The sequence below is a fragment of the Psittacula echo genome, assembly GCF_963264785.1.
Source record: "Psittacula echo genome assembly, chromosome: Z".
NCBI lineage: Eukaryota > Metazoa > Chordata > Aves > Psittaciformes > Psittacidae > Psittacula > Psittacula echo.
This window is the reverse complement of record NC_137742.1, coordinates 12,250,626-12,275,496: the sequence shown is the minus strand read 5'-3', so window position 1 is coordinate 12,275,496 and position 24,871 is coordinate 12,250,626. Positions and strand designations below refer to the sequence as shown.

At 54.2% G+C, this 24,871-nt stretch overlaps 4 protein-coding genes across 8 annotated transcripts; all 4 read right to left on the bottom strand.

Moving 5' to 3' along the window:
- Window positions 1-1,136: 1,136 nt before the first annotated feature.
- LOC308231596 (avidin-like) lies at window positions 1,137-3,181 on the bottom strand (the record flags this gene model as incomplete). The annotated part of the gene is made up of 4 exons (XM_080637218.1): window positions 1,137-1,238; window positions 1,497-1,617; window positions 2,087-2,294; window positions 3,110-3,181. 4 exons carry the CDS (start codon window positions 3,179-3,181, stop codon window positions 1,193-1,195), a joined length of 447 nt encoding a protein of 148 aa, XP_080493344.1. The 3' UTR covers window positions 1,137-1,192.
- Window positions 1,556-21,460, bottom strand: LOC308231595 (avidin-like). Of its 2 annotated transcripts, XM_080637217.1 has the most exons (5): window positions 21,344-21,460; window positions 21,053-21,263; window positions 20,501-20,621; window positions 20,249-20,304; window positions 1,556-1,567 (listed from the first exon to the last, which is right to left on the bottom strand). In XM_080637217.1, exons 1-4 carry the CDS (start codon window positions 21,413-21,415, stop codon window positions 20,259-20,261), a joined length of 450 nt encoding a protein of 149 aa, XP_080493343.1. In that variant the 5' UTR covers window positions 21,416-21,460; the 3' UTR covers window positions 1,556-1,567; window positions 20,249-20,258. The 2 variants fall into 2 exon arrangements, with proteins under 2 accessions (XP_080493343.1, XP_080493342.1); XM_080637216.1 differs by lacking the exon at window positions 1,556-1,567 and having other exon boundaries at window positions 20,169-20,304.
- Window positions 12,185-13,756, bottom strand: LOC308231444 (avidin-like). Its single transcript, XM_080636840.1, has 5 exons — window positions 13,676-13,756; window positions 13,127-13,246; window positions 12,832-13,042; window positions 12,372-12,492; window positions 12,185-12,291 (listed from the first exon to the last, which is right to left on the bottom strand). Exons 1-5 carry the CDS (start codon window positions 13,748-13,750, stop codon window positions 12,258-12,260), a joined length of 561 nt encoding a protein of 186 aa, XP_080492966.1. The 5' UTR covers window positions 13,751-13,756; the 3' UTR covers window positions 12,185-12,257.
- Window positions 16,163-19,865, bottom strand: LOC308231594 (avidin-like). 4 transcript variants are annotated; one of them, XM_080637214.1, is made up of 4 exons: window positions 19,773-19,865; window positions 18,571-18,781; window positions 18,035-18,155; window positions 16,163-16,232 (listed from the first exon to the last, which is right to left on the bottom strand). In XM_080637214.1, exons 1-4 carry the CDS (start codon window positions 19,842-19,844, stop codon window positions 16,193-16,195), a joined length of 444 nt encoding a protein of 147 aa, XP_080493340.1. In that variant the 5' UTR covers window positions 19,845-19,865; the 3' UTR covers window positions 16,163-16,192. The 4 variants fall into 4 exon arrangements, with proteins under 4 accessions (XP_080493340.1, XP_080493338.1, XP_080493341.1 ...); XM_080637215.1 differs by lacking the exon at window positions 16,163-16,232 and adding an exon at window positions 17,367-17,550; XM_080637212.1 differs by lacking the exon at window positions 19,773-19,865 and having other exon boundaries at window positions 18,571-18,971.
- Window positions 21,461-24,871: the final 3,411 nt, after the last annotated feature.

The window sequence follows — 24,871 nt, the reverse complement described above, 5'->3', positions numbered from 1 at the left end:
TTCTAAGCTGTTTTCTCTGCTGCTGTTTCTAAGCTACCGCACAGCCAGGGTGCAGGCAGGGCAGCGGGAGAGGGCTCCCCAGGAGCCATGGAGGGGAAGCTGGGACCTGTCCGAGGAGCTGCTCCATCCTCCCAGGAGGATAGCCTGTGCTACGCAAGGAGAGAGGCAGAGGAGCAGAGCAGGGTGTGCATCCTGAGCAGGGGGCTGACAGGAGTGATGGCCATGCAGACACAGCAGAGGGGACACAGAAACCATGGGACAACAATCTTGCCACCCTGGAGTTCAGGAGAGGAGACTTTGGCCTCTTCAGGGATCAGCCTGGTAGAGTACCATGGGATAAAACAGGGAAGAGGAGCCCAGGAAAGCTGGTTACCATTCAAGGATTACCATCTCCAAGCTCAGGAGCAATTGTCCCAACAAAACAGAAGTCAGACAAGAACACCAAGAGGCCTGTGTGGAAGAAAAAGTTGCTCCTGGATGAACTCCAGCACCAAAAGGAAGCCTGGGGGAACTGGTGGGTGAAGTGGCCAGGCTGCTCTCCATCGTGTCTGAGAAGTGTGGCAGCCCAGTGAGGTTTCCCTGACTGGAAAGGGGGAAACCTAACCCTCATTTGTAAAAAGAGACACAGGGAAGACCAGTGGAACTACAGGTCGGTCAGTCTCCTGAGAGCCCAGTGATGTCACGGAGCAATTCCTCCCGGAATCTGTGCAAACGCACATGGAAAAGGAGGAAGCGGTTGGTGACAGCCAACATGGCTTCCCTCAGGGCAAATCGTGCCTGGCAAGTTTGGGGGCCTCTACATCAGGGTTACAGCATTGGTGGATAAGGGAAGAGCAGTTGATGTCATCTACCTGGACTTGCGCAAGGCGTCTGACAATGTGCCACACAACATCCTTGTCTCCAAACTGGAGAGGCATGGGTTTGAGGAATGGGCCGTTTGGGCAAGGAATTGGGTGATGATTACCCTCAAAGTGTTGTGGTCAATGGCTTGATGTCCAAGTGCAGACCAGTGATGAGTGGGTCCCCTCAGGGGTCGGTGTTGGGACCAGTGCTGTTTAACATCTTTGTCAGTGACATGGACAAGAGAGAGTGGGTGTTTGCAGCAAAGCTTTATTGTGAGATGCAAATGGGGGACCAGGGACGCGGGCACCCCAGGGCTGCAGGCAGCTCAGGAACCCCCACGCTGCCTCCCTCACTCTTCCTGCGAGCTCCGGCGAGTGAAGACGTTACTGCCGACCCTGTAGGACACAGAAGGAGGAGATGTGAGGGTGGGAATTGCAGCCCTGCACAGGACAAATGCACCCTCCCAGTGCCAATGCCCACCCAGCCCCATCTCCCCCAACAGGGGTTGCAGCGTGGTGGGACCCAAGGGCAGGCTGTGGCCGAGCATCATCCTCGGTCACCAGCAGCAGCTCTGAGGGCACCGAGCACCACAAGGTGGCAGAGCCCCAGACCCCTGGGTATGCACAGGGGACCTGTGCAAGGCATGGTCTCACATGGTGGCTTTCCAGTCGTCCTTGATGCTGTCCACCTCTGCCCGCAGGAGCCACATCGTCTTCAAGACCTCCTTTCCCTCCTCATCCACAAAGCACTGGCCCGTGAACACAGTGATGGAGTCTGCAGGGATGGGGCAGGAGGTGAAGGGGAGCATGGACAAGGTGACAGGTCCGTGCCTGCACCCTGTCCCAGCACAGGGGCAGGAGACCCGGGCTGCCCCTGCCCTCTGTGACAGTGGTAACGGGGAGAGCAGGCAGGAGGGGTCTCGAGTAGAGATGGGCACACAGCAACTGCCAGAGCATCCTCTGCACCCTGGGACTGGGAGGTGACACCAGCCAAAGAGCTGCAGAGTCAAGGATGGGGGAGCATCAGGGAGAGCAGAGGGAATGTGAGAGCTCTGGGGGCACCGCAAGGGAAAGCAGGGGATCATCAGGGACACTGCTGTGAGGGCAAAAGAGCATCATGGATGGCGCAAATGAGGACAGGAGATGTGTGGGGTAGCACAAGAGGAGCAGCAGGATGTGGGGACATCACAGTGGAGGGTAGGTGAGATCTGGGACACAACAGGGAAGATGGGAAGGAGAAGTACCTGAAAAGTTCCAGTTGACGGTGAAGCCAAATATGGGCTGGATCAGGTCTGTGCAGTTCTGGGACCCATGCAGTGGTGATTCCACAATTTTGCTCTTGGCTGTTGACACAGCCGTGAGGTAGGAGCCATCGAAGTTGCATTTGCTGTCCATGGGGTTGATGGTCATGTTGGAACCCAGGTCATTAGTCCAGTTCCCGGCCAGCACACACGAGGCTGGAGTGGACTGTGGCAGACAGATGAGTGGACATTTGCCTTAAACATTTCTTGGTGCAGAAGATGCCAGCTTCTTTGCACATGTTGCAAACTTTGCAAGAGACTCCTTGTCTCTGCCTGGTGTTCTAACACCTATAACAGCAGGTGTTATAGCCACAAGCAAGAGCACAACACCGCTTCCGGCAGCTAATTGCACACGTGTAGGATGCTAGATCATCGACCTTGGGGAGGTCTCATTGGATGCAACCCCTGGAATACTGCCCCTGCAACCACCGCTCACATTGAGCTTGCACACACACAGATCACAGCCACCATGACGTTGTGCAGAAATGAAGAGGCGTCCTCTCAGGAGCATAAAACCCAAATCAATGAATGCTCAGGTGGGACCCTCTCCACCAAGACACCCAGGGTGAAGAGGACCAAGGGGACACCCACCACTGGATTCATGGGGATGACAATCTCTTCTGTTCTATCTCCTTCTCCTCTCTTCCTCTCTTTCTTTTAACTGAACAGTGACCGGATCTAGGTGAAAACTCACGGCACGGAACTCGTTTCTCCAGTTAAAGTAATCACAATTGAGCTGCCGTATCTAACCACGTGCCTTGTATTTTGTATTAACACATCATAAAAATGGTTGGTTGGTGTCGATTCACCTTAATTCAGTCCACGGGAATCACGAACTTGGTCGCTGATCCCAAGGGGAAGGAGGCCATCCTAAATGACTCCTTCTGGGTAGCAGCAGGGACTCATCACTGGTGCTGCAGCGCAGCCCCTGCCCACCCTGCCCCTGCATCCCAGCCCTGCCGTTACCTTGCTTGTGGAGAGGACCGGGGCCAGCATGGCCAGACTGAGCACCAGGAGGAAGGGGGTTGCGGGCCCCATCTCTGCAGCAGCGGGCAGCAGGTGTACCTGGAGGTGTTCTCCTCGCAGGGCTCTGCTCATGTGCCTGCTTCTCACCTATTTATTGCTGCCGGGGCTGCGGTGGCAGCATCATCTGCGGTGTTGTGCAATCTGGGTGTGGGTAACAGGACAGAAACACTTATCGAAATGGATCCAGATGTTATTGCCCTGGTCAGGCTTAAGCCCTATGAACCATAATGAGAACTATGAAGGGTCAGCATCGGTTGGCAAAAGAAAGAGGCGGTTTGCATGATAAAGCAGGATGTGCAACTCGAAACCACACCAAACGAAGTAAATATTTGTAACCCTTGGTAGTTCTGCTGAATTAGGATGATAAGGAGGTAAGACGAGTGGAAAATTACTGCTTAGCACTTAGTAGACTACAAAAAGGGATGCGAGACGCTCAATAAAGGTCTTAGTTTTCAGCAGAATTGGAGTCCGTCTTTGATACGCCACATCTGGGTGTTCCCAAGTTTGTAGCTGCCGGCCACAGGAGATGGCAGGCAGATATTCCCAGCTGAAACAGTGCCTCCTGGCTCACACTTCCCTGGGTCCTCGTGGGGAGGCCTTGCCTCCTGCAGCTGAGTGCTCGGCCAGGGAGCACCTCCCTGATGTCCCTTGTGCCACCTTAGTTAATCCCTCCTGTAAACACAGAAAGGCTTCTCTGGAAGATACGTAGATAGGTAAATTTGCTTATCCCCGTGGGAGAGGATGCCCTGTGCATGGTGCCCCCACGCGCAGACCTCATGGGAGGCAATGCCACAAGCACGGTGCTTGGAAGCTGGGCTGGGTACAGCTCCATGGCAAAGCCCTGCTGAGCCCTCCCAAGGCATCCCTAAAGGGACAGTGCTGTACTGAGGATGTGCAGGTGGCCAGGAGTCTTCGGGCTGCGTGACTCTTGCACGGGCACACGGCAGAGCCACCTCCTCCAAGATGTCTCTCCAACCTGTGAACATGTTGCTGCAGGGGAAGACAGAGCTGCACCTGGAGGTGCCCAGGGCAGAGGGGGCCTCTCTGGTGCCTGTCCAGCACAGGGATAAGTATCTGCTTTGAGAATTCCCCATAGTCACATCCGACCTGGGCTTGAATGTGCCCAAAGAACCAGTCTCCTCCTTCCCGGGGAGCAGGATCTGCATTGCTCATGTAGAAATTCCACTTTGTTTTTACTTCAAAAATCGGAGTGGCTGCATCCAGCTCTGCCCCATCTCATCCTGGGCAGGACCTGCCTGGACAAGAGTGAGAAGTGGGCACTGGGAGGTGCCTGTTGAGTATAGGGGAGCACGGGGGACACCAAAGGAAGTCGGTGGACCTTCACGCACACCACAAGAAGGACTATGGATGCCTGAGGTCACCACAGGAAGGGCTGGGGATGTCTGGGAACACCACAGGACGGGCAGGGGGCTCTGGGGACAGCGCAGTGGAGCTCTGAGGACGCAACAAAGGAGGCGGGGAAGGAGAAGCACCTGAAAAGCTCCAGTTGACGGTGAAGCCAAAGGTGGCCTGGCTGTTCTTGTTTGTGCGGTGCTGGGAGCCCTGCAGCGGTGACACTTTGATCTCGTTGCCGGTGGCTGTCACAGCCGTGTGGTAGGAGCCGAGGAATTCACCTTTCTCATTCACAGCCATGATGGTCATGTTGGAGCCCAGGTCATTGACCCAGCGCCCGGTCAACACGCACTGGGGTGGAAAGGACTCATCAGCGGTGCTGCAGCGCAGGCAGGGTGCAGGTAGGGCAGCAGGAGAGGGCTCCTCAGGACAAAGCCCTGTGGGGAAGAGCAGCCTGAGAAAGCTGGTTAACATTAAGGGATCAGCTCCTCCAAGCTCAGGAGAGATTGTCCCAGCAAAAGGGGAGTCAGGCAAAAACTCCCGGAGGCCTGTGTGGGTGAACAAGGGGCTGCTGGACAAACTGCAGCACCAAAAGGAAGCCTGCAGAGGGTGGAAGCAAGGACGGGTATCCTGGCAGGAGCACAGAGAGATTGTCAGAGCTGCCAAGGATGAGGTTAGGAAAGCTGAAGCCCCGACAGGGTTAAATCTGGCCATGGAGATCAAGGACAGCAAGAAAAGCTTCTACGGGTATGTTGGTGATAAAAGGAAGACTTGGGAAAATGTGGGCCCTCTCCAAATGGAAACGGGAGACCTGGTTACCCAGGACATGGAGAAGGCCGAGGTACTCAATGACTTGTTTGCCTCAGCCTTCGCTGGCAAGAGCTCCAGGCAGACTGCCCCAGTCACAGAAGGCAAAGGCAGGGACAGGGAGAATGAAGAGCCCCTGCTGTAGGAGAAGATCAAGTTTGAGACCATCTAAAGGAGCTGCAGGTTCTCAAGTCCGTGGGACTTGATGAGCTGCATCCATGGGCCTGAGGGAACAGGTAGTATTAGAAGGGGGGTGGTCAGTAGGTCGAGAGAGGTCCTCCTTCCCCTCTACTCTGCCCTGGTGAGACCGCATCTGGAATATTGTGTCCAGTTCTGGGCCCCTCAGTTCAAGAAGGACAGGGACCTGCTGGAGAGAGTCCAGCGCAGGGCGACTAAGATGATTAAGGGAGTGGAGCATCTCCCTTATGAGGAAAGGCTGAGGGAGCTGGGTCTCTATAGTTTGGAGAAGAGGAGACTGAGGGGTGACCTTATTAGTGTATATAAATATATAAAGGGGGAGTGTCATGAGGATGGAGCCAGGCTCTTCTCAGTGGCAAACAATGATAGGACAAGGGGTAATGGGTATAAACTGGAACACAAGAGGTTCCACTTAAACTTGAGAAGAAACTTCTTCTCAGTGAGGGTGACAGAACACTGGAACAGGCTGCCCAGGGGGGTTGTGGAGTCTCCTTCCCTGGAGACATTCAAAACCCGCCTGGACACATTCCTGTGTAACCTTATCTAGGTGTTCCTGCTCTGGCAGGGGGATTGGACTAGATGATCTTTTGAGGTCCCTTCCAATCTCTAACGTACTGTGATACTGTGATACTGTGAAGTGGCCAGGCTGCTCTCCATCGTGTCTGAGAAGTGTGGCAGCCCAGTGAGGTTTCCCTGACTGGAAAGGGGGAAACCTAACCCTCATTTGTAAAAAGAGACACAGGGAAGACCAGTGGAACTACAGGTCGGTCAGTCTCCTGAGAGCCCAGTGATGTCATGGAGCAATTCCTCCCGGAATCTGTGCAAACGCACATGGAAAAGGAGGAAGTGGTTGGTGACAGCCAACATGGCTTCCCTCAGGGCAAATCGTGCCTGACAAGTTTGGGGGCCTCTACATCAGGGTTACAGCATTGGTGGATAAGGGAAGAGCAGTTGATGTCATCTACCTGGACTTGCGTAAGGCATCTGACAATGTGCCACACAACATCCTTGTCTCCAAACTGGAGAGGCATGGGTTTGATGGACCATCCACTTGTTTAATAAGTAATTGACTGAATGATTGCACACAAAGTGTTGTGGTCAACAGCTCAAATATCCAAGTGGAGACCAGTGATGACTTCTTCATAGTTTGGTTTTTGGGCCAGTGCTGTTTAACATCTTTGTGAGAGATGTGGACAGTGGGATAGTGTACAACCTCTGTAATTTGCTGATTTTATGATGACACCAAGCTGTGTGGTAGAGTTGACACACTGAAAGGAAGAGATGCCATACAGGAAGACCTTGACATGCTAGAGAGGTGGATCAATGCCAGCCTCACAAAGTTGACCAAGACCAAGTGCAAGGTCCTGCGCCTGGGCTGGATCAATCTCAAGCACAAATACAGGCTGGGCAGAAACTGGAACTCTGCGCTGGACTTCATCAAAAGAAGCATGGCCAGCAGGTCAAGGGAGGTGATTCTCCTCCTTTACTCCTCAATGCTGGAGATGCTACCTGCAGTGCTGTATTCAGCTCTGAGGGCCCCAACACAAGAACAAGTTCAGCAATGCCACCTGGCTGGAACACCTCAGTACTGCTGCACAGCCTCTGTGGAGCCCTGTCCTGGCAAAATGTTGACATGAATCATAGAATCATAGAATACCAGGTTAGAAGGGATCTTAAAGATCATCTGGTCCACCCTTTCGTGGCAAAAGGACAGTCTAATCAAGATGCCCCAGCACCCTGTCGAGCTGAATATCAAAATGTTCAACTTTTGGGAATCCACCAGTTCCCTGGGGAGGTTATTCCAATGGCTGATTGTTCTCATTGTGAAGAATTTTCCTCTTTTGTCCAACTGGAATCTCCCCAGGAGTAACTTGTGCCTGTCACCCCTCACCCTTTCCATGTGACTCCTTGAGGGAGTTTTCATCTTCTTTGTAGCCACCCTTTATATACTGGAACATAGTGGTAAGGTCTGCTCTAAGCTGTCTTTCCTCAAGGCTGCACAAGGCCAGTTCTCTCAGCCTTTCCTCACAAACTGCACAGTCCTTTGCTCATCTTTGTGGCCCTTTTGTGGACACTCTCCAGCCTGTGTTGAATAGCAGGGACCAAAACTGAAGGCAGTAATCCAGGTGTGGCCTCATAAGCACTGAGTAGAGTGCGATAATGACTTCTTTGTCTCCGCTGATGATGTCTTTGTTGATGTAATCCAGCATCCTCTTGTCTTACTCTGCTGCAGCTGCACACTCTTCACTCATATTGAGCTTGTTGTCAATGAGGACCTCCGGGTCCCTTTCTACAGAGCTGCTCCCCAGCTGGGCGGACCCCAGGCTGTGCTGCAGTCTTGCATCATGTTATCCAGAACTTTACGCTTGTCCTTGTTGAGCTTCACAAAGTTCTTGCTAGCTCTCTTTTCCAGCCTGTACAGGTCTTCCTGCAAGGTGGTTCTCCCTTCCATAGTGTCTGCTTCCCCACTTAGTTTGATATCATTGGCAAATGTGGCGGAGGCACACTTGATCCCACCTTCCAGATCACTTGTGAAGATGTTGAACAGTGTTGGGCCCAATATCGATCCCTGGGGACCTCACTAGTGCCAGGTCACCAGCTAGAACAGGAGCAGTTCACCAGCACCCTCTGGGTGAGGCCGGTCAGCCTGTTCCCCACCCAGCACACAGACCGCTCATCCAAATCATAACACACCAGTTTCTCCAGTTTAACAATGGGCTAGTATTTCCCTTCTATTTCTGCCTGTTGTTTATGTACCTGAAGAACCGTTTCTTATAGTTTTTGACAGCTCTGGCCAATTTAATAGAATCACTGAATCAGCCATGTTGGAAAAGACCTTTAAGGTCATAGAGTTCAACCACTACCCCAGGTTGCCGATCCACCACTAAACCATGGCACTGAGGGCCTCATCTACATGGTTTCTGAACACTTCCAGGGACGGTGACTCCAGCACTGCCCTGGGCAGCCTGTTCCAATGCCTGAGCACCCTTTTGGGGAAGAGATTTTTCTTAATATTCAGACTAAACCTCCCCTGGAGCAGCTTGAGGCTCTTCTGCTGTCACTTGTTACCTGGGAGAAGAGACCAACCCCCACCTCACTGAAACCTCCTTTCAGGCAGTTGTAGAGTGTAATAAGGTCTCCCTGAGCCTTCTCTTCTCCAGACTAAACCCCCCCAGGTCCCTCAGCCATTCCCCATCACATTTGTGCTCCAGGCCCTGCACCAGCTCAGTTGCCCTTCTCTGGACCCACTCCAGCACCTCAATGTCTCTCTTGTAGAGAGGGTCCCAGGGCTGAACCCAGGATTCGAGGTGCAGCCTCACCAGTTCCCAGTGCAGGGGATGATCACTGCCCTGGCCCTGCTGCCACACTGGTGCTGGTACAGGCCAGGATGCTCTTGGCCTTCTTGGCTGCCTGGGCGCAAGCTGCTCATGTTCAGCTCCATCAATCAGCACTGTCAGGTCCTTTCTCATAAGCAGTTTTCCAGCCACTCTTCCCCAAGCCTGGAGCATTGCATGGGGTTGTTGTGGCCCAAGTGCACTGCTCGGCACTTTGCCTTCTTGAACCTCATCCCATTTGCCCCAGCCCATGGATCCAGCCTGTCCAGATCCCTCCGCAGAGCCTTCCTATCCTTCAGCAGATCACCACCCTCACCCAGCTTGGTGTCATCTGCAAACTTACTGAGGGTACACAACATCCCCTCATCCAGATCATCAATGAAGATATAAAACAACACTGGCCTGAACACCAAGCCCTGAAGGACACCACTAGTAACCAGTCACCAAGTAGATGTGACACCATTTACTGCTACTTTTTGGGCTTGGCCATCCAGACAGTTTCCAACCCAGCGAAGAATCCTCCCATCCAGGCCGTGAGCAGCCAACTTCTCCAGGGGAACACTATGGGAGACAGTGCCAAATGCTTTACTGCAGTCCAAATACACAATGTCCACAGCCTTTCCTCTTTAGCCAGGTGGATCACCTTGTCATAGGAGATGAGGTTGGTCAAGCAGGACCTGCCCTTCATGAGCCTGTGCTGACTGGGCTTAATCCCATTTTCCCGCACATACTGTGTGATCTCACTTAGGATCATCTGCTTCACTCAATGCTCTAGGACCTGCCCACTAGACCAAAACTGCTGATGGATGATGGAGAGTGGCTTAGCAAGCTCCTCTGCCAGCTCCACAGCACTCTTGTGTGTAACCTATTTGGCCCCATTGACTTGTGTACATCTAAGTGGAACAGGAGGTCACTGACAATTTCTTCCTGGATTATGGGGTCTTCAATCAGTTCAGTCTGGGTCATCAAAGTCAGGGGACTGAGCACCCTGAGAATGGCTGGTGTGACTATAAAGACTGGGGCAAAGGTGGCATTGAGTACCTCAGCCATTTCCTCATGCTTGGTCACTAGGTTTCCCCTAGTATACAATACAGGATGGAGATTCTTGTTGGCCCTCCTTTTATTGCTAATATACTTGTAAAAATATTTTTTATTATCTTTTATAGCAGTGGCCAGATTATGTTCCAGCTGCGCCTTCGCCTTTCTAACTTTCTCCCTATATAACCTAACAATATTCTTGTGCTCCTCATGGGGAGACAGTGCTCAGCCACATCCAAAACTCCACAATATAGTGATCGCTGCCAAGATACTACAAAGCAGGTTTGCTGGGTTTGTGAGTAGCAGCAAGTCCAGCAATGCCTCATTCCTGGTTGGAACATGTAACATTTCTATGAGGAAGCAGTCCTCTATACCATCCAGGAATGTGATGGATGGCATGTTGACTTCTCTGTTGTTCTTCCACCAATTGTCTGGGTAGTTGAAATCACCCATAAGAACCAGGTTCTGTTGACCTGAAGTTTGCTTCAGTGACTAAAATATTGCTTAGTTTGCCTTAGTGCCTTGGTTTGAATGTCAGTAGCAGATTCCTACCATAAGATCGCTCTTGGAGATGACCTCTCCAATCTTGACAAAGAGGCATTCAATAGGGCTTCCACAGTCCCCATCATTGATTTCTATACATTCAAGGTTCTCCTTAACAGGACTTAGGTTTTCCTGAATAGGATGGGACTCCTTCTCTTCTTTTAACCTGCAAGCCTTTATGAATCAGCCTATAGCCATCCCCCATGGTCCTCCCGCCATGTGAGTTGTGTCACCATGTCTCAGTTATTCCTGTGATATCGTAACTTTCTGACTGAGCACAGAGCTCCAGTTCCTCCTGTTTGTTCCCCACATTGCACGCATTGCTGTACATACACTTGAAGTAGTTGGTATCCTGCTTCCCATCTTGCAAGGCAGCTAAGGAACATTTGTCACTGTGCTGGTTGGCCTGACTTACTCCCCAGTTGGCTGCACCAGGGTGAGTGTTGCCACTTTGGACCCTGCTCCATAGTCCTTCAGTTTAAAGCCCATCTTACCAAGTTGGCCAGCCTGCTGCCAAAGGTTCTGCATAGGTGAATCGCATCCCTCCCTAACAGGCTCTAATTGTTGAATCATTCTGTTGGCAAGAAGGCAATAATGAAGTCAGGAGGATGCATGCAGTAAGACTGCATGCTTTGTGGTGAGAGCAGAGTGCTGCAGTCCCTCTGCCACCCGCTTTCCTAATTCTCAGGTTCTTCTAAAGCAGGTAAAAGACTGCACAGACCAAAGGACGATGTAGAGGGACCTGGCATAGAGGCATTCTGCTTATAAAGGCTGTAAAGGAACTGAAAAAGCTGAAGGAGTTCCAGGGAAGCACCAGGAAGGAAACACAAGCATCACTCCAGAAAAGGAAAATGGAACCAAGGGAGCAAAACGTGACAATCAAACCGCACGCAAGTCTTCAATGAGGCAAGCTGAAACACAAAGCAGGTGGAAAACATGCTAAATCTGCAGATGCTGTTGGCAATGCTCTCCCACAGCATTCCTGGCAGGAAAACAAGGAGAGCAGCAGGAAGGGGCAGTCCCTCCAGCCCACTCCTATCCTTGGGCTGCTCACATCCCAGGCGGGGTGCCAGCATGGGGTGTTCAGCTCATCCGGGGTTATTTTGGGACTGTAGAGCTAAAGGACCAAGCTTCAAGCTGAGATTCCTGTAAATCCTTTGATCTGTCTGGGATGTGTGACTCACACGACCTCAGCGCATTCCATAAGTCACAAAATCCGATGGGCAGAGGTTTGGAGCTGCAGCTCATGGATGTCCGTGTTCCTGTAAATCACACACTTTTCCCTAAGAGGAGTTTTGGATGTGCTGCTGCTCCCAGTGCTGAGCTGCTGGCACAGAGCAGCACTTCCTGCTTGCAGGAGTATGGATGAAGCCAAGAGCCTGAGGGCTGCCTCAGAGCTGGGGAAAAGGAGCTCTCATCCAGCTTTTAGGAATGCAGAAGGGCCCCCAGCTTATCCTCCCATCACACTCACCCAGCACTGACCAGGGAAGAGCCAGTGCCCTGCCATGCTTGGCGTCAGAGATTCACTTTGGGGATGCAGTGTCCCATTTGGGCTGGAAAAGGGGCTGTTCTCTTCCTGGAATAAGAGGATGAGAGATCATCCTGTACCCATCAGAGTGCTTTAGCCCAGCTTCCCCAGGACATACCAACAGACTGCACAAGGTTGGGTTTGAAGGAATAAATAGTTCATTTTATTTGGTTTTGGGGCACATCTTCCCTCAGGGCTGGTGAAAACCCCATGCTGGTACACACTGATGGTGCTCAGGGACCTCAGGCTCTCCAAGTCTGAAGTAAGAAGGTTCTCCATCCTCCTCTCAGGCCATCCTCTTGAAGATGTTGCGTCCCACCCTGTGGGGAAGCAGAAGGCCACTAGTGTCCAGCCAGTGGAGGGGCAGGGGTCCCAGTGGGGCTGGGTGTCCTTGGCTCACCTTGTGGCTTTCCAGTCATTGTGCTGGGAGTCAACCTTCTCCCGCAACATCCAGGAGGTCTGCAGGACCTCCTCCCCGCTGTCCTCACCAAAGCACTGGCCCACGAAGACAGCAGTGGAGTCTGAGGGTAAGAGGGGGCTGTTAGCATCCCAGCGGGACCTCGGCTGCTTATGGGGCTTCATGAGCACCAGTGGGTTTCATGCTCAGGGAAAAAGGTGGGTCCCAATGTTTGCAGGGGAATGCTCTGGCAGTGATGCTGTCAAAGCAACTCTTGATGCCACCCAGCCCAAACACTGTTTTAGGAGGTCACCTGCTGCCTGCAGGCATTGTCCAGAGTGGGGACAGCTCAGGAAAGGACAGACTGGGGACAGGAGCAGGGACAAAGGGATAGGGATGGGCACTGGGACCTGCTTAAGCTCGCTTCCTCATCCCACCTCCTCATCCAGGCACAATCACTGACCAGAAAACTTCCAGTTGACAGTGAATCCGAAGGTGCAAAGCCCATCCTCATCCAGGTGCTGGGAGCCAATGAGGGGGGATGGCTCGATGGGTTTCTGGGTGCTGGACACTGCAGTGTGGTACTCGCCTGAGAAGTTGCCGTGGTTGTCAACCTTGTCCACAAGCATTTTGGACCCCAGGTCATTCTTCCACCAGCCAGTCAGGTCACATACCTGGGGATGAGCAGATGTGTCCCTGGGGGCTGCCTGCACACAGCCCCTTCCCCTGCCTGCATCCCCATGGAGTGCTGGACTCACTTTGCTGTTCTTTGTGGAGTGTTTCTGCCTTTGGCTCAGCCACCATTTGGTGTTGGTTGTCTTTGCCTCCTTCATGCTGGCTTTTTCCCCACCTGGGGTTTCATCTGCCTGGCAGAAGATCTTTCAAAAGAGGTAAAACAGAGGGGCAGGCAGGTGAGCTGTGCAACCCCAGGACACGTCTGCCTGTGCATGTGGGGATGTGTGCTGTGCATGGCACCGGTGCTTGACATGAACCCTCAGGTTCATGCAGCCCCTGCAGCATCCCATTTGCAAGGCTCCAGCTCCAAACCCAGCCTGTCCTCCCCACACCACACTCCCCCGGGCAGGGGCAAGAAGCCACCCCACCGGTGCACCCTGCCCTGGTTTCCCTGTGTGTCATGCCCATCCCTTCCGGGAACGCGGACAGCCCCGGAGCATCCCCCGGCTCGGAGCATCCCCTCGGCAGGACCTCCCACTGGAGCAGGGGGTTCTCCCGCTGCCGGAGGGTCCCTCCTGATCCCGGACAGCCTCCCCGGGCCAGTGTCCCATCGTGTCCCGCAGCAGCTCCACCTGCATCCCCGCCGCGGCCGCTGCCAGCGCTGTCCCGGTGGGCACGGCGAGGGTGCAGAGCAGACGGCGGCTCATCGTCGGCAGCAGCGAAACCGAATCCAGCCGTGCCGGAGCCGCCCGCCTCTTTTTATAGCACGACCAAGGCACTGACTTCCCGGAAAGCCTCGACAGGAGAGACGGGGACATGGATGGGGATGGAGGTGAGGGTGGGGATGGGGAGAGATAGGAATAGGAATAGGAATAGGAATAGGAATAGGAATAGGAATAGGAATAGGGATAGGGATAGGGATAGGGATAGGGATAGGGATAGGGATAAGGATAGGGATAGGGATAGGGATAGGGATAGCGATAAGGATAGGAATAGGGATATGGATAAGGATAGGGATAGGGATAGAGATAAGGATAGGGATAGGGATAGGGATAGGGATAGGGATAGGGATAGGGATAGGGGTGGGGATGAGGACAGGGATAGGGATGTGGATGTGGATGGAATTGAGGATGTAGTTGAGGATGGGGATGGAGATGAGAATGGAGAAGGGGGTACAGGTGGGGATGGGGATAGGGATGGGGTTGGAGATGGGGGTGGGATCGTGGATGGGGATAAGGAAAGTGGTGGGGATGGTGAAAAGGATGGGGATATAGATGGAGTTGAGGATGGAGTTGGGGATGGGGATGGAGATGGGGATGGAGACAGGGATGGAGGCAAAGATGGGGATGGATATCAGAATGAGAATGGGGCTGAAGGTGCAATGGGGACATGTAGGCTGCTATTACGTGTCTATAGATGGGTTGTCTATAGACAGGTAGGAGCAGCCTTACGCTCACAAGCCCTCATCCCAATGGGGGACTTCAGCCACCCCAATAGCTGTTGGAGGAACAGCACAAACCCAACATATGCAATCCAGGATATTCCTGGGATGTGTTCATGTTAACTTCCTTCTCCAAGTGATAGAGAAGACAATAAGGATAGGTGCTATGCTGGACCTTTTCCTCACCAACAGGGAGGGGCTGGTGGTGAGTGTGAAGCCCAAGGGCAGCCTTGGCTGCAGCGACCATGAACTGGTGGAGCTCAAGATCCTTAGAGCAGTGAGGAGGCTGCACAGCAAGCTTGATACCCTGGAACTCATGAGACCAGACTTCATCCTGGGCTGCATCAGAGGAGCATGTCCACCAGGTCAAGGGAGGTGATTCTGCACCTCTACTCTGGTGAGACCCCAGCTGGAGTCCTGCATTCAGCTCTGGGGCCTTTGACACAAGAGGGACGTGGAGCTGATGGAATGAGTCCAGAGGAGGCCACAGAGATGCTGCAAGGGCTGGAGCAGCTCTGCTCTGGAGCCAGGCTGAGAAAGATGGGCTGGTTCAGCCTGAAGAAGGGAAGGCTCCTTAAAGGGAGACCTTAGAGCAACTCCACTGCCTAAAGTGGTGACCTTTAGGTCAAGGAAACCTTGAGAGGGGCTGTGAACAAGGGCCTGTAGGGACAGAACAAAGGGAATGGCTTTAACCTGACAGAGGAGAGATTGAGATGAGCTCTTAGGCAGAAGTTCTTCCCTATGAGGGTGCTGAGGCACTGGCACAAGGTACACAGAGGACCTGTGGTTGCCCCATCCCTGACAGTGTTCAAGGCCAGGTTAGACACAGGGGCTTGGAGCAACCTCGTGTAGTGTGAGGTGTCCCTGCCCATGGCAGGGGAGTTGGAACTGGGTGATCTTAAGGTCCCTTCCAACCCAAACCAGCCTGATTCCATGTAGGAGAGGTTGCCTCAGGTTGCCCACTGGTGTGGCCCAGCCTGGGGGTCCGTGGTCCTGTGTTTCATAGAGGTCCAGAGGAGGGCAGCCCTAGTTGCATGCATCGGATGTGAGCAAGAGGGCAGCGAACACCGGGGCAGGATGAGACCAGGGTGGGCTGTTGATGCAGGGGAGCAGGGCAGCTGCTGAAGCGTCAAAGAGGGGGCCATATGGGAGGCAAGATAGGGGTGTGGGAGGTATGAGACTGCTGATAAGTGTGGCTTGGGAGCAGCAGTGTTGACACTGCCAGTGCTGACTTCCTGTAAACCTGTGTTTTTGCTTTCTATTTCTGCTCAGTTTCACAAGCAGGCTCTTTGCCTCATCCCTGATTCTGTAAGCTGCCTTCTTCTGCGTGCACAAGTCTGGGTGAGAGCAAGGGGCCCCAGTCCTCACAGCACAACATGAGTTCTTGTAGGGTAACAAAGAAAACACTCAATCAAGCCACAGAATTGTAGTTAAGGCCAAAAAATGAAGCTAGGCAAAAGGTAAAACCAGAATATTTTTGATCATACCTATTTCTGTTCACATTCTTACTGTAAAAGCCTCATTTACCGGAAGGAAAATTTAATAAGCTTTTTGTTGGAATGCTGCATTGTAAACTGCATCTGTGTACACGGAGTCATGTTGTGAACAGTCAGAAATGTATTTATAGAAAGCCTTTCTTCAGAATGGACAAGATCTTCTGTTCCATGCACTGCCCGGGATCTGGCAGGGCTGAGAGCAGCCCCAGAGCTCAGCAGGGAAGGAGGGAGAGGAGCAAAGGCTGAGGAAGGCTGGGGAAGGGGAGAAACACTGTGAGAGGAAGAGGAGGGTGGATAAGGCACCACGCTCCCCAAGGCACTGTGTGATTGCTGCCCCTGCCCCATCTGTCAGTCTCTTCCCCCAGCAGCCTCACATTCCCAAGCAGCACTGTCCTTTGAGCCCTTCCTGCCTCTCCCAGCCCATCCCTGGGATGTTCAGGGGCACCCAAGCTGGGAGCCGCGTGTTATGTACTGGGTAACTTGTGAGTTGGGAACTTCGTGAGCTAGTGAAGTGATAAATTAGTGAGTTCACGTGTTGGACCGGTCCGCGCAAAGGGCATTGTTTGATGTGTGTTGTTTCATTTCTAATGAGCTGATAAAGTTTAATGCGCAGGTGATGTTGTCCTCTGAATGTGAGTTCCCAAAAGGAGCCTTATCGTGTTCCACCCTCTGGCTGGCCAGGCGATTACCAGATAGCGGGAAATGCAAGCATACGTGCATATATCCAGCATGGATCGCTCTAGGATCTGGCTTTAGCCACCCAGTCTGCCAGGTAGCTGCCCCTGGAGCCACTTGTCCTTCCTATGGTTCCTCTAGAATCCAGCCTAGACTTTGGATCACTCCAAAACCCCATCATGGTCCTCTCTGTGGGAGCAGGCACCCAGCCCTCCCCTGTTACATATACCCATGAACCCACACACAGAGCAGGGGTTGGAAATGGAGTTTAATGGAAAGAGGAGGCAGACAGGGGCGTGGAGACGCAGGATGATGTCAGGTGAGGTGCTGGCTTCCCTGCACGCAGCCTTCACCCTGATCTCAACTATGGGGCATCCTGCTGGGATGGGGCTCCACACCAGGGATGCTGCCTGGGGACACCGTTGCAGGGCGCCTGTAGATGCCCTAGATAGGTGCATGGGCAAGAAGGCACCTGCAGAGGCCTGAGGCCATGATCTGGAAGCAGGATGACCCAGCTTCTATCCTCCCCTTGTCCCCCAGTCCCCCAAAACACCTCCCTGCACTCCCCCTGCCACCACCTCACTCTGCCCATGGGCATAGGGTGGCTTCTTGCACCCCAGGGACACACAGGGCACAGCTCTTTGCCAGGCACGGAAAGGTTTATTCAGCTCCATGTACAAAGGCAGCAAGCTTTGGGAAGGGATGCTGGGAGGCACTGGGAGGAAGCAGCACATGGTGAGGGTGTGTTTCCAGCCAGCATACTGGGAGCAAGCAGGAGCCCAGCGCAGGACCAGGACAGTGGAGAACCTCAGGACTGCAAGTGGGACAGCAGGATGCAAGCAGCTCCAATCTCCATCCCCATCACTTGATGCGGGTGAAGATGGAGGTGCCGACCCTGCAGGAAGACATGTCAGCAGAGGGGAGGCAGGGCTCTGGGTTAGGGCTGCGGGTTAGGGCTAGGGTTAGAGTTAGGGTTAGGGCTAGGGTTAGAGTTAGGGTTAGGGCTAGGGTTAGGGTTAGGGTTACGGCTAGGGTTAGGGCTAGGGTTAACACTAGGGTTAGGGTTAGGGTTATGGTTAGTGTTAGGGTTAGGGCTACGTTTAGGTCTAGGTCTAGGGCTAGGTTTAGGATTAGGTTAGATTTCGGTTTAGGGCTAGGGATAGCATTAGTTGTAGGACTAGAGTCAGGATTAGCTTTAGGGTTAGTATGACTTTTAGGTTTAGCATTACGGTTAGGGGTATGGTTAGGGTTAGATTTAATTTTAGGTTTAGTGTTAGTTCTAGGATTAGGGTTGGTTTTTGCTTTAGAGTTATGTTTATTGTTTGAGCTAGGATTAGGTTTAGTGTTAGTGTTGATTTCTATGCAGTAATAGGGCTCACCTGGTGGCTTTCCATGAGTACCTGCGGGATGGGACCTCTTCCCGCAGAAGCCACGTTGTCTCCAGTGTCTCCTTCCCGTGGCGGTCCACAAAGCACTGACCCGCAAATGTAGTGATGGAGTCTGGTGGGATTCAAGTGGGGCAGAGTGGGCTGAGGGTACGTGCCCAGACAGAGGGACCTGATTCTGGCAGACAAACAGACATTCACCCACGGCCACTTCAACTGCACAGGCAGAGGGACCTCCAGATTTCCTGGACAGATAGATGCGCATTGGTCCTGCCATGTCCTTTGGACAGATGCCCCTGCCTCCATCCAGACAGGTGAACATCCCTGCCACCCCCCAGATGACTCTCCTCCCAGTCACTCCCAGTTTTCCCCACACCAAGTCCCATGGCAGCAGTGTGAGCACTTGGCTGGTCCACGGCCACAGCCATGGTTTCTCTGGGTGCCATGGGGTGTGTGTGGCGGCACCCCACTCCCAGCATGGGAAGCAGATGGCTGGCTTCCCCAGGACCCTGTGCTGGGTATCATCGTACCTGCGAACTGCCACTGCACCGTGAAGCCGAAGGTGGGCTGCCCCTTGCTACTGGAGTGCTGCAGGGCCCCTTGCAGCGGTGACACCAGGATCTGCTTGTTGGTGGCTGCCACAGCAGTGTGGTAGGAGCCCGAGAAGGTTCCAGCTGCGTCCAGGGCCAAGAGGGTCATGTTGGAGCCCAGCTCATTCCTCCAAAAGCCCTGCAGGTTGCACTGGGGACCGGGGGGTGTGTGGCTGCTTGGGCAGTGCCAAGCCACAGCCCACCCTCCAGCGTGCCTGAGCAGTGGGATGTGTGCCCCACATGCATGGGGCTGGCACAGCCCCTCCACATGGCAGATGGGATCGATGGGGACAGCACCTCCCCATCCCATGGCAGGGCAGTGGGGTGCTGGGTATCCCCGTACGAGGGGTAAGTGACCAGACAGAGCTGGCAGCCTCCTTGGTCATGCGTGCTGCACCATGGCATGGCATGGCACAGCCCACAGCTAGGGCAGGCAGCCCCTTGGACACAAACACTCTGCTCTGTGGCACAGCTAGGTACGGCACCGTGAAAGCATGCAGCCCCCTCCAGACATGCACACTGTGCCCCAGGGGTGGCATAGCGTGGCACTGCACAGCACAGCACAGCGCACAGTGGCAAAGTACAGCGTGGCACAGCACTACACAGCACGGCGCAGCACAGCATGGCACAGCACATGGTGGCAAAACACAGTCTGGCACAGCACTGCATGGCACAGGACATGGTGGCAAAGCACAGCGTGGCACTACACAGCACAGCACGGCATGCCATGGCACATCATGGCACAGCACGGCACAGCACCAAACAGCACAGTACAGCGCAGCAAGAGCAGGCAGCCCCTCGGCTGCTCACGCTGCACCTCAGGAATGGCACAGCACGGCACGGCACAGCACGGCACGGCGCAGCACACGGCGCCAGAGTGCCACACCACAGCGCGGCACGGCACGGCATGGCACGGCATCTCACGCCACGGCACCAGACAGCACAGCACAGCACAGCAGGAGCAGGCAGCCCCCTGGCCGCTCACGCAGCACCGGGGCACTGGGATGGCACAGCAGTGCAGGGCGCAGCAGCGCAGGGCGCAGCACGGCACAGCACAGCACAGCATGGCAGCGCGGAGCGCAGCCGTCCTGCAGGCACCCTGCGCGCTGAGCACACCCGGCGCGGCCCCCGGCTGCCCTTACCTTCCTGGCAACGGCGGAGCGCGGAGCGAGCAGCGCCAGGGCGAGCAGGAGGCAGCAGCCGCCGGTCCCCATGGCAGCCGCGGTGCTGGGGCTGCGAGCGCTGCTCACTCTGCGGCCCGCGCCCGCCCCGGCTCTTTTAAGCCGTAGGGGGCAGCGGCCGCCCATGCCGGGCTCCCTGCCAAGGGGCACCGCGGTGGGACACGGGCCACCGGCCACCGCGGCTCAGCGAGCGGAGCCCCATGGAGCACGGCGCGGTGGGGGGGCTGCGGCAGAGGCTCGGTATCCCCCGTGGCAGGGGGAACACATTGGGCACGGGGGATGGTGACAGGAGAGGTCACCGTGCCCCAGTGATGCGGTGGGATGTGGGTGCTGAGGCACAACAAGACAAGAGATGGTGGGTGTTTGCAGCAAAGCTTTATTGTGAGGAGCAGTGGGGGTCAGAAGAGGGGGACACACACTGCAGCCAGCTCAGGAACTCCATCACCCTCATTCCTTCTTTGAGCGCAGGCGGACGAAGACATTGGTGCCGACCCTGTAAGGACACAGAGGGAGGAGATGTAAGGGTGGGAATTGCAGCCCTGCACAGAACTGTTGCTCCCAACAGCAGATGCACCGTGGTGGGACCCATGGGCACCATGGTCACCAGCAGCAGCTCTGAGGGCACTGAGCACCATGAAGTGCATCACTGCTGGGTATGCACAGGGGACATGTGCAGGGCATGGTCTCACATGGTGGCTTTCCAATCGTCCTTGATGCTGTCCACCTCTGCCCGCAGGAGCCACATCGTCTTCAAGACCTCCTTTCCCTCCTCATCCACAAAGCACTGGCCCGTGAACACAGTGATGGAGTCTGCAGGGATGGGGCAGGAGGTGAAGGGGAGCATGGACAAGGTGACAGGTCCGTGCCTGCACCCTGTCCCAGCACAGGGGCAGGAGACCCGGGCTGCCCCTGCCCTCTTTGGACAGAGGTAACGGGGAGAGCAGGCAGGAGGGGTCTCGAGTAGAGATGGGCACACAGCAACTGCCAGAGCATCCTCTGCACCCTGGGACTGGGAGGTGACACCAGCCAAAGAGCTGCAGAGTCAAGGATGGGGGAGCATCAGGGAGAGCAGAGGGAATGTGAGAGCTCTGGGGGCACCGCAGGGGAAAGCAGGGGATCATCAGGGACACTGCTGTGAGGGCAGAAGAGCATCATGGACGGCGCAGGATGGGCAGGGGGCTCTGGGGACAGCGCAGTGGAGCTCTGAGGAGACAACAAAGGAGATGGGGAAGGAGAAGTACCTGAAAAGCTCCAGTTGACGGTGAAGCCAAAGGTGGCCTGGCTGTTCTTGTTTGTGCGGTGCTGGGAGCCCTGCAGCGGTGACACTTTGATGTCGTTGCCGGTGGCTGTCACAGCCGTGTGGTAGGAGCCGAGGAATTCACCTTTCTCATTCACGGCCATGATGGTCATGTTGGAGCCCAGGTCATTGACCCAGCGCCCGGTCAACACGCACTGGGGTGGAAAGGACTCATCACTGGTGCTGCAGCGCAGCCCCTGCCCACCCTGCCCCTGCATCCCAGCCCTGCCGTTACCTTGCTTGTGGAGAGGACCGGGGCCAGCATGGCCAGACTGAGCACCAGGAGGAAGGGGGTTGCGGGCCCCATCTCTGCAGCAGCGGGCAGCAGGTGTACCTGGAGGTGTTCTCCTCGCAGGGCTCTGCTCATGTGCCTGCTTCTCGCCTATTTATTGCTGCCAGGGCTGCGGTGGCAGCATCATCCGCGGTGTTGTGCAATCTGGGTGTTCCCAAATTTGTAGTTTCCGAACAGATGAAAGTGTTTGCTCGGAGATATTCCCAGAAATGCCAGCTGAAACAGTCCCTCCCTGCTCACAGTACCCTGGCATCTCATGGGGAAACCTTGGCTCTTGCAGCTCAGTGATCACCAAGCCAGGGGAAACCACCCTCATCTCCCTTCTGCCTCCCCTTCTTCCACCCCATTGCTGTGCCTGGGGTGCATAAAGGGTGCCAAAGAGCCTTACTCCAGGGCACCCCAATATCACAGCAGCACACAGCCTCACCCTCCTCTTCCTCACCAGGCAACCTTGTGCAAACCCACCCGAAAAGCTCCTTTAAGGGCTTTGCTTTATCCACCCCCAATACTGATGCAGCCAGAGATCAGTCTGCAGAGCACTTGGCCCGCTCTCACCCAAGGCTGATATGTAGGTCTGCTGTTGTTTTTACAAACTGGCTTTTGTTGGAATTGCTTTGTTTATGGAAAACAGGCATTCCCCAAATACTTTGGACATCACATTTTAATGATGACAAAGGTTGTATCGATGCAGGGATTCTTAAATAACTTTAAGTATGTGTTTATATATTTTCCCCTTACATTATAGTTGTTGCTGGCTGGAGAGGCTGTAATGGCTCTGTTCACATCAGAACTCTTCAGTCATTTTCAAGGCAGCCTCCTAAAACATGTGTGTTTTAATTCCCCCAGGCATCACAGCAAAAGATTGTGGAGGATTAAGCAGAAAATGCTCTTTTACCTAAAATGGGGACAAGGCAACTCTTTGCAACATCTCAGATATACTTCCCCAGCTTTGCTTTCCCTTAACCTCACATTTGAGACCCAGTTTGCTTCTGACAGCAGTATTCACCACTACCCATGCTGGAGAGCATTGCATTTCTGCTGCTAGAACCTCAATGCTCCCCTCTCCTCTCTGCAGGAACCACATAGCCCTATGGCACCCCTGCCCGTGAGGGGTCTTGGCCAGAGAGCTGGCTGCCTGCAGGAAATTCCTTCCCCTCCTTTTCCTTCCCTCTGTCTTAGAAATGAACTGCATGACAAGGTATGTTTTTCCACTGTTTGCTTTGGCTGTGTTTTTGGCAAGCAGGTGCTGCCTGGAGTGAGGCCGACGTTTGTGACAATGAGCTTGGTCAGCCTGGAAAGGTTGCACGGGGCAGGAGGGGCAGCCATCCCCCCCTCGCCATCACCCCCTCTCCTTCACCCCCTTGCCATCACCCCCTATCACCCCCTCTTCATCACCCCCTCTCCTTCACCCCCTTGCCATCACCCCCTCACCACCACCCCCTCTCTTTCACCCCCTTGCCATCACCCCCTTGCCATCAACTCCTATTACCCCTTCTCCTTCACCCCCCCTCCAACACAGCCTCTCCATCACCCCCTCTTCATTATCCACTCTCCTTCAAGCCTCTCCATCACCTCCTTTCCATCAACCCATCACTATCATCCCCTTGCCATTGCCTCGGTATGAGGAGCTTCCTGGGGCTACAGTGGACATGGGGATGAGCAACACAAGGTCTCTGCACTCACACTGCTGCTGATAGCAACCGACAGCTCATTTACAGGCAGAGGTTTCATTTTTAGCATCACGCAAACAATACTTCTGCTGCTTTCACATAACCTTTATTTTTCCCAGTATTAAACAAACCCTGTCCCAGAAGCGTATCTTGAAAGTGCAGGCATCAGCTCAGAGCTCAAGGACATAGATTTCTTGACCAGCCTTGGAGGAGTCAAACCAAAACAAGCAGATACCTCGGGTATCTCTGTGAGATTTGCACCCTCCAAAGGGCAGCCAGCGAAGCGGCTGGAGCCTGGAAATCATTACTGTGGCTAAATCCTGAGATGCCATTCCTGAGCCTTGGCACAGCAGGGGAGTGGGCAAGGGGGAACGGGCAGGCAGGGAACAAGTCCAAACAGAAAGTGCTGAAGAAGGTAAAAGTTGGCAGGGCTTTGGTTTAAACCTGTGTGTGCCAGGGGTTTATGAATAATAAAGGTTAATGAATAATAAGAATAAAGGGTTAATGAACAATTCAACTTCCTGCACAAACTGGGATTGAGTCAGCCTTGAAAAATAGCGTTACAGCAAATGTTAGTGAAAATCATATCTGTTACCAAGGATTTTGGTCCCAGCCCATGGCCATATCCATGCAGTCATTGCTGAAAGCTGAGCCTATTGTTTTATTATTGCATACTACTGATGCAATACAGTCAAAAAGAGGAGGAAAAAGCAGAAATACCCCTTGAACACAGCCTGAATGCCCAAGCCTATGAAAGAAAGTCTGCAGGCAGCCTGTCTTTTGGGGTTAAGGAGCATTGCTGAAGGGTCGCAGCAATCAAACCCAGCCTGGTCAGAGGCTGTGCTGGCTTTGGTACCTGGTTTTGTACGTTGATCAGCTGGATCTGGACATCACCATGTGCCAACACAACACAAAGGGAGGTGGGCAGCTCAAGCTTGTCCCACGCCCCAGCCTCAGCCCAATGACCCTAAGGGAGCGTTGCCATGGGAGGAGGATGTTGCCTGGTCCAGGGGGGCCGTATCCAGGAGAACCTGCCCTTTCCCGGATAACATTACTCCTGTGCCTGCGTGGACGTGGGAACACTCCCCTGCGGAGTGAATAAAAGGACATTTATCACCTGATGGCAGCACGGGCCACCACAGTGATGCCCTGCCTGCACCACCACCCAGAACACGCGTGAAGGACAGGCTGTCTCTCACCTCAACCCTCATGGCAACTATGATTCAGAGAGGGTTATAGCAAAAGGCTCTCCAGTGGGTAGAAAGAGCTTGTAGCTAAACCTGGGTGCAGGGTTCCCTCCCCGCACCCTCAAAACCAGGGAGGCGCAGCCTTCACGGGCTGACCTGGCACAGAAATGAGGAAAACAAAGCAAGGTGCCCAGCCCTGGGCAGGAGAGGAACATGACTTGGTCAAGGGCAGGCACACAGAGCCATTTCCAGGCAGCACGCTAAGCTCCTTGCCTTCCTCTGACAAGCAGGGAACAGAGAAGAGGGCAAGGGGCAGGTCCTATGTCCTCTGCACATCTTGCTCCTGCTACCAGTCCCCCACAAGAGGCAGCCTGCTAATTGTTTGCCCTCTCCAATTAAGCTGAGTGTTGGCTCTCCCTCTATCCCCACCCCAGTAAGAAGAGAGGGAACAATGCCGGGTCTCCCTTCTCAGGCTGCCCCCCCGCCCCAGCACAGAAGACACACACAAAAGAGACACAGCTGGACAAATTTATTAAGAACTTAAATGATTCATCCCCTAAAACGTGCTCCGCTGCCCGCCCTAGCAGGGAGGGGGGCCATGGTACCAGACCAGG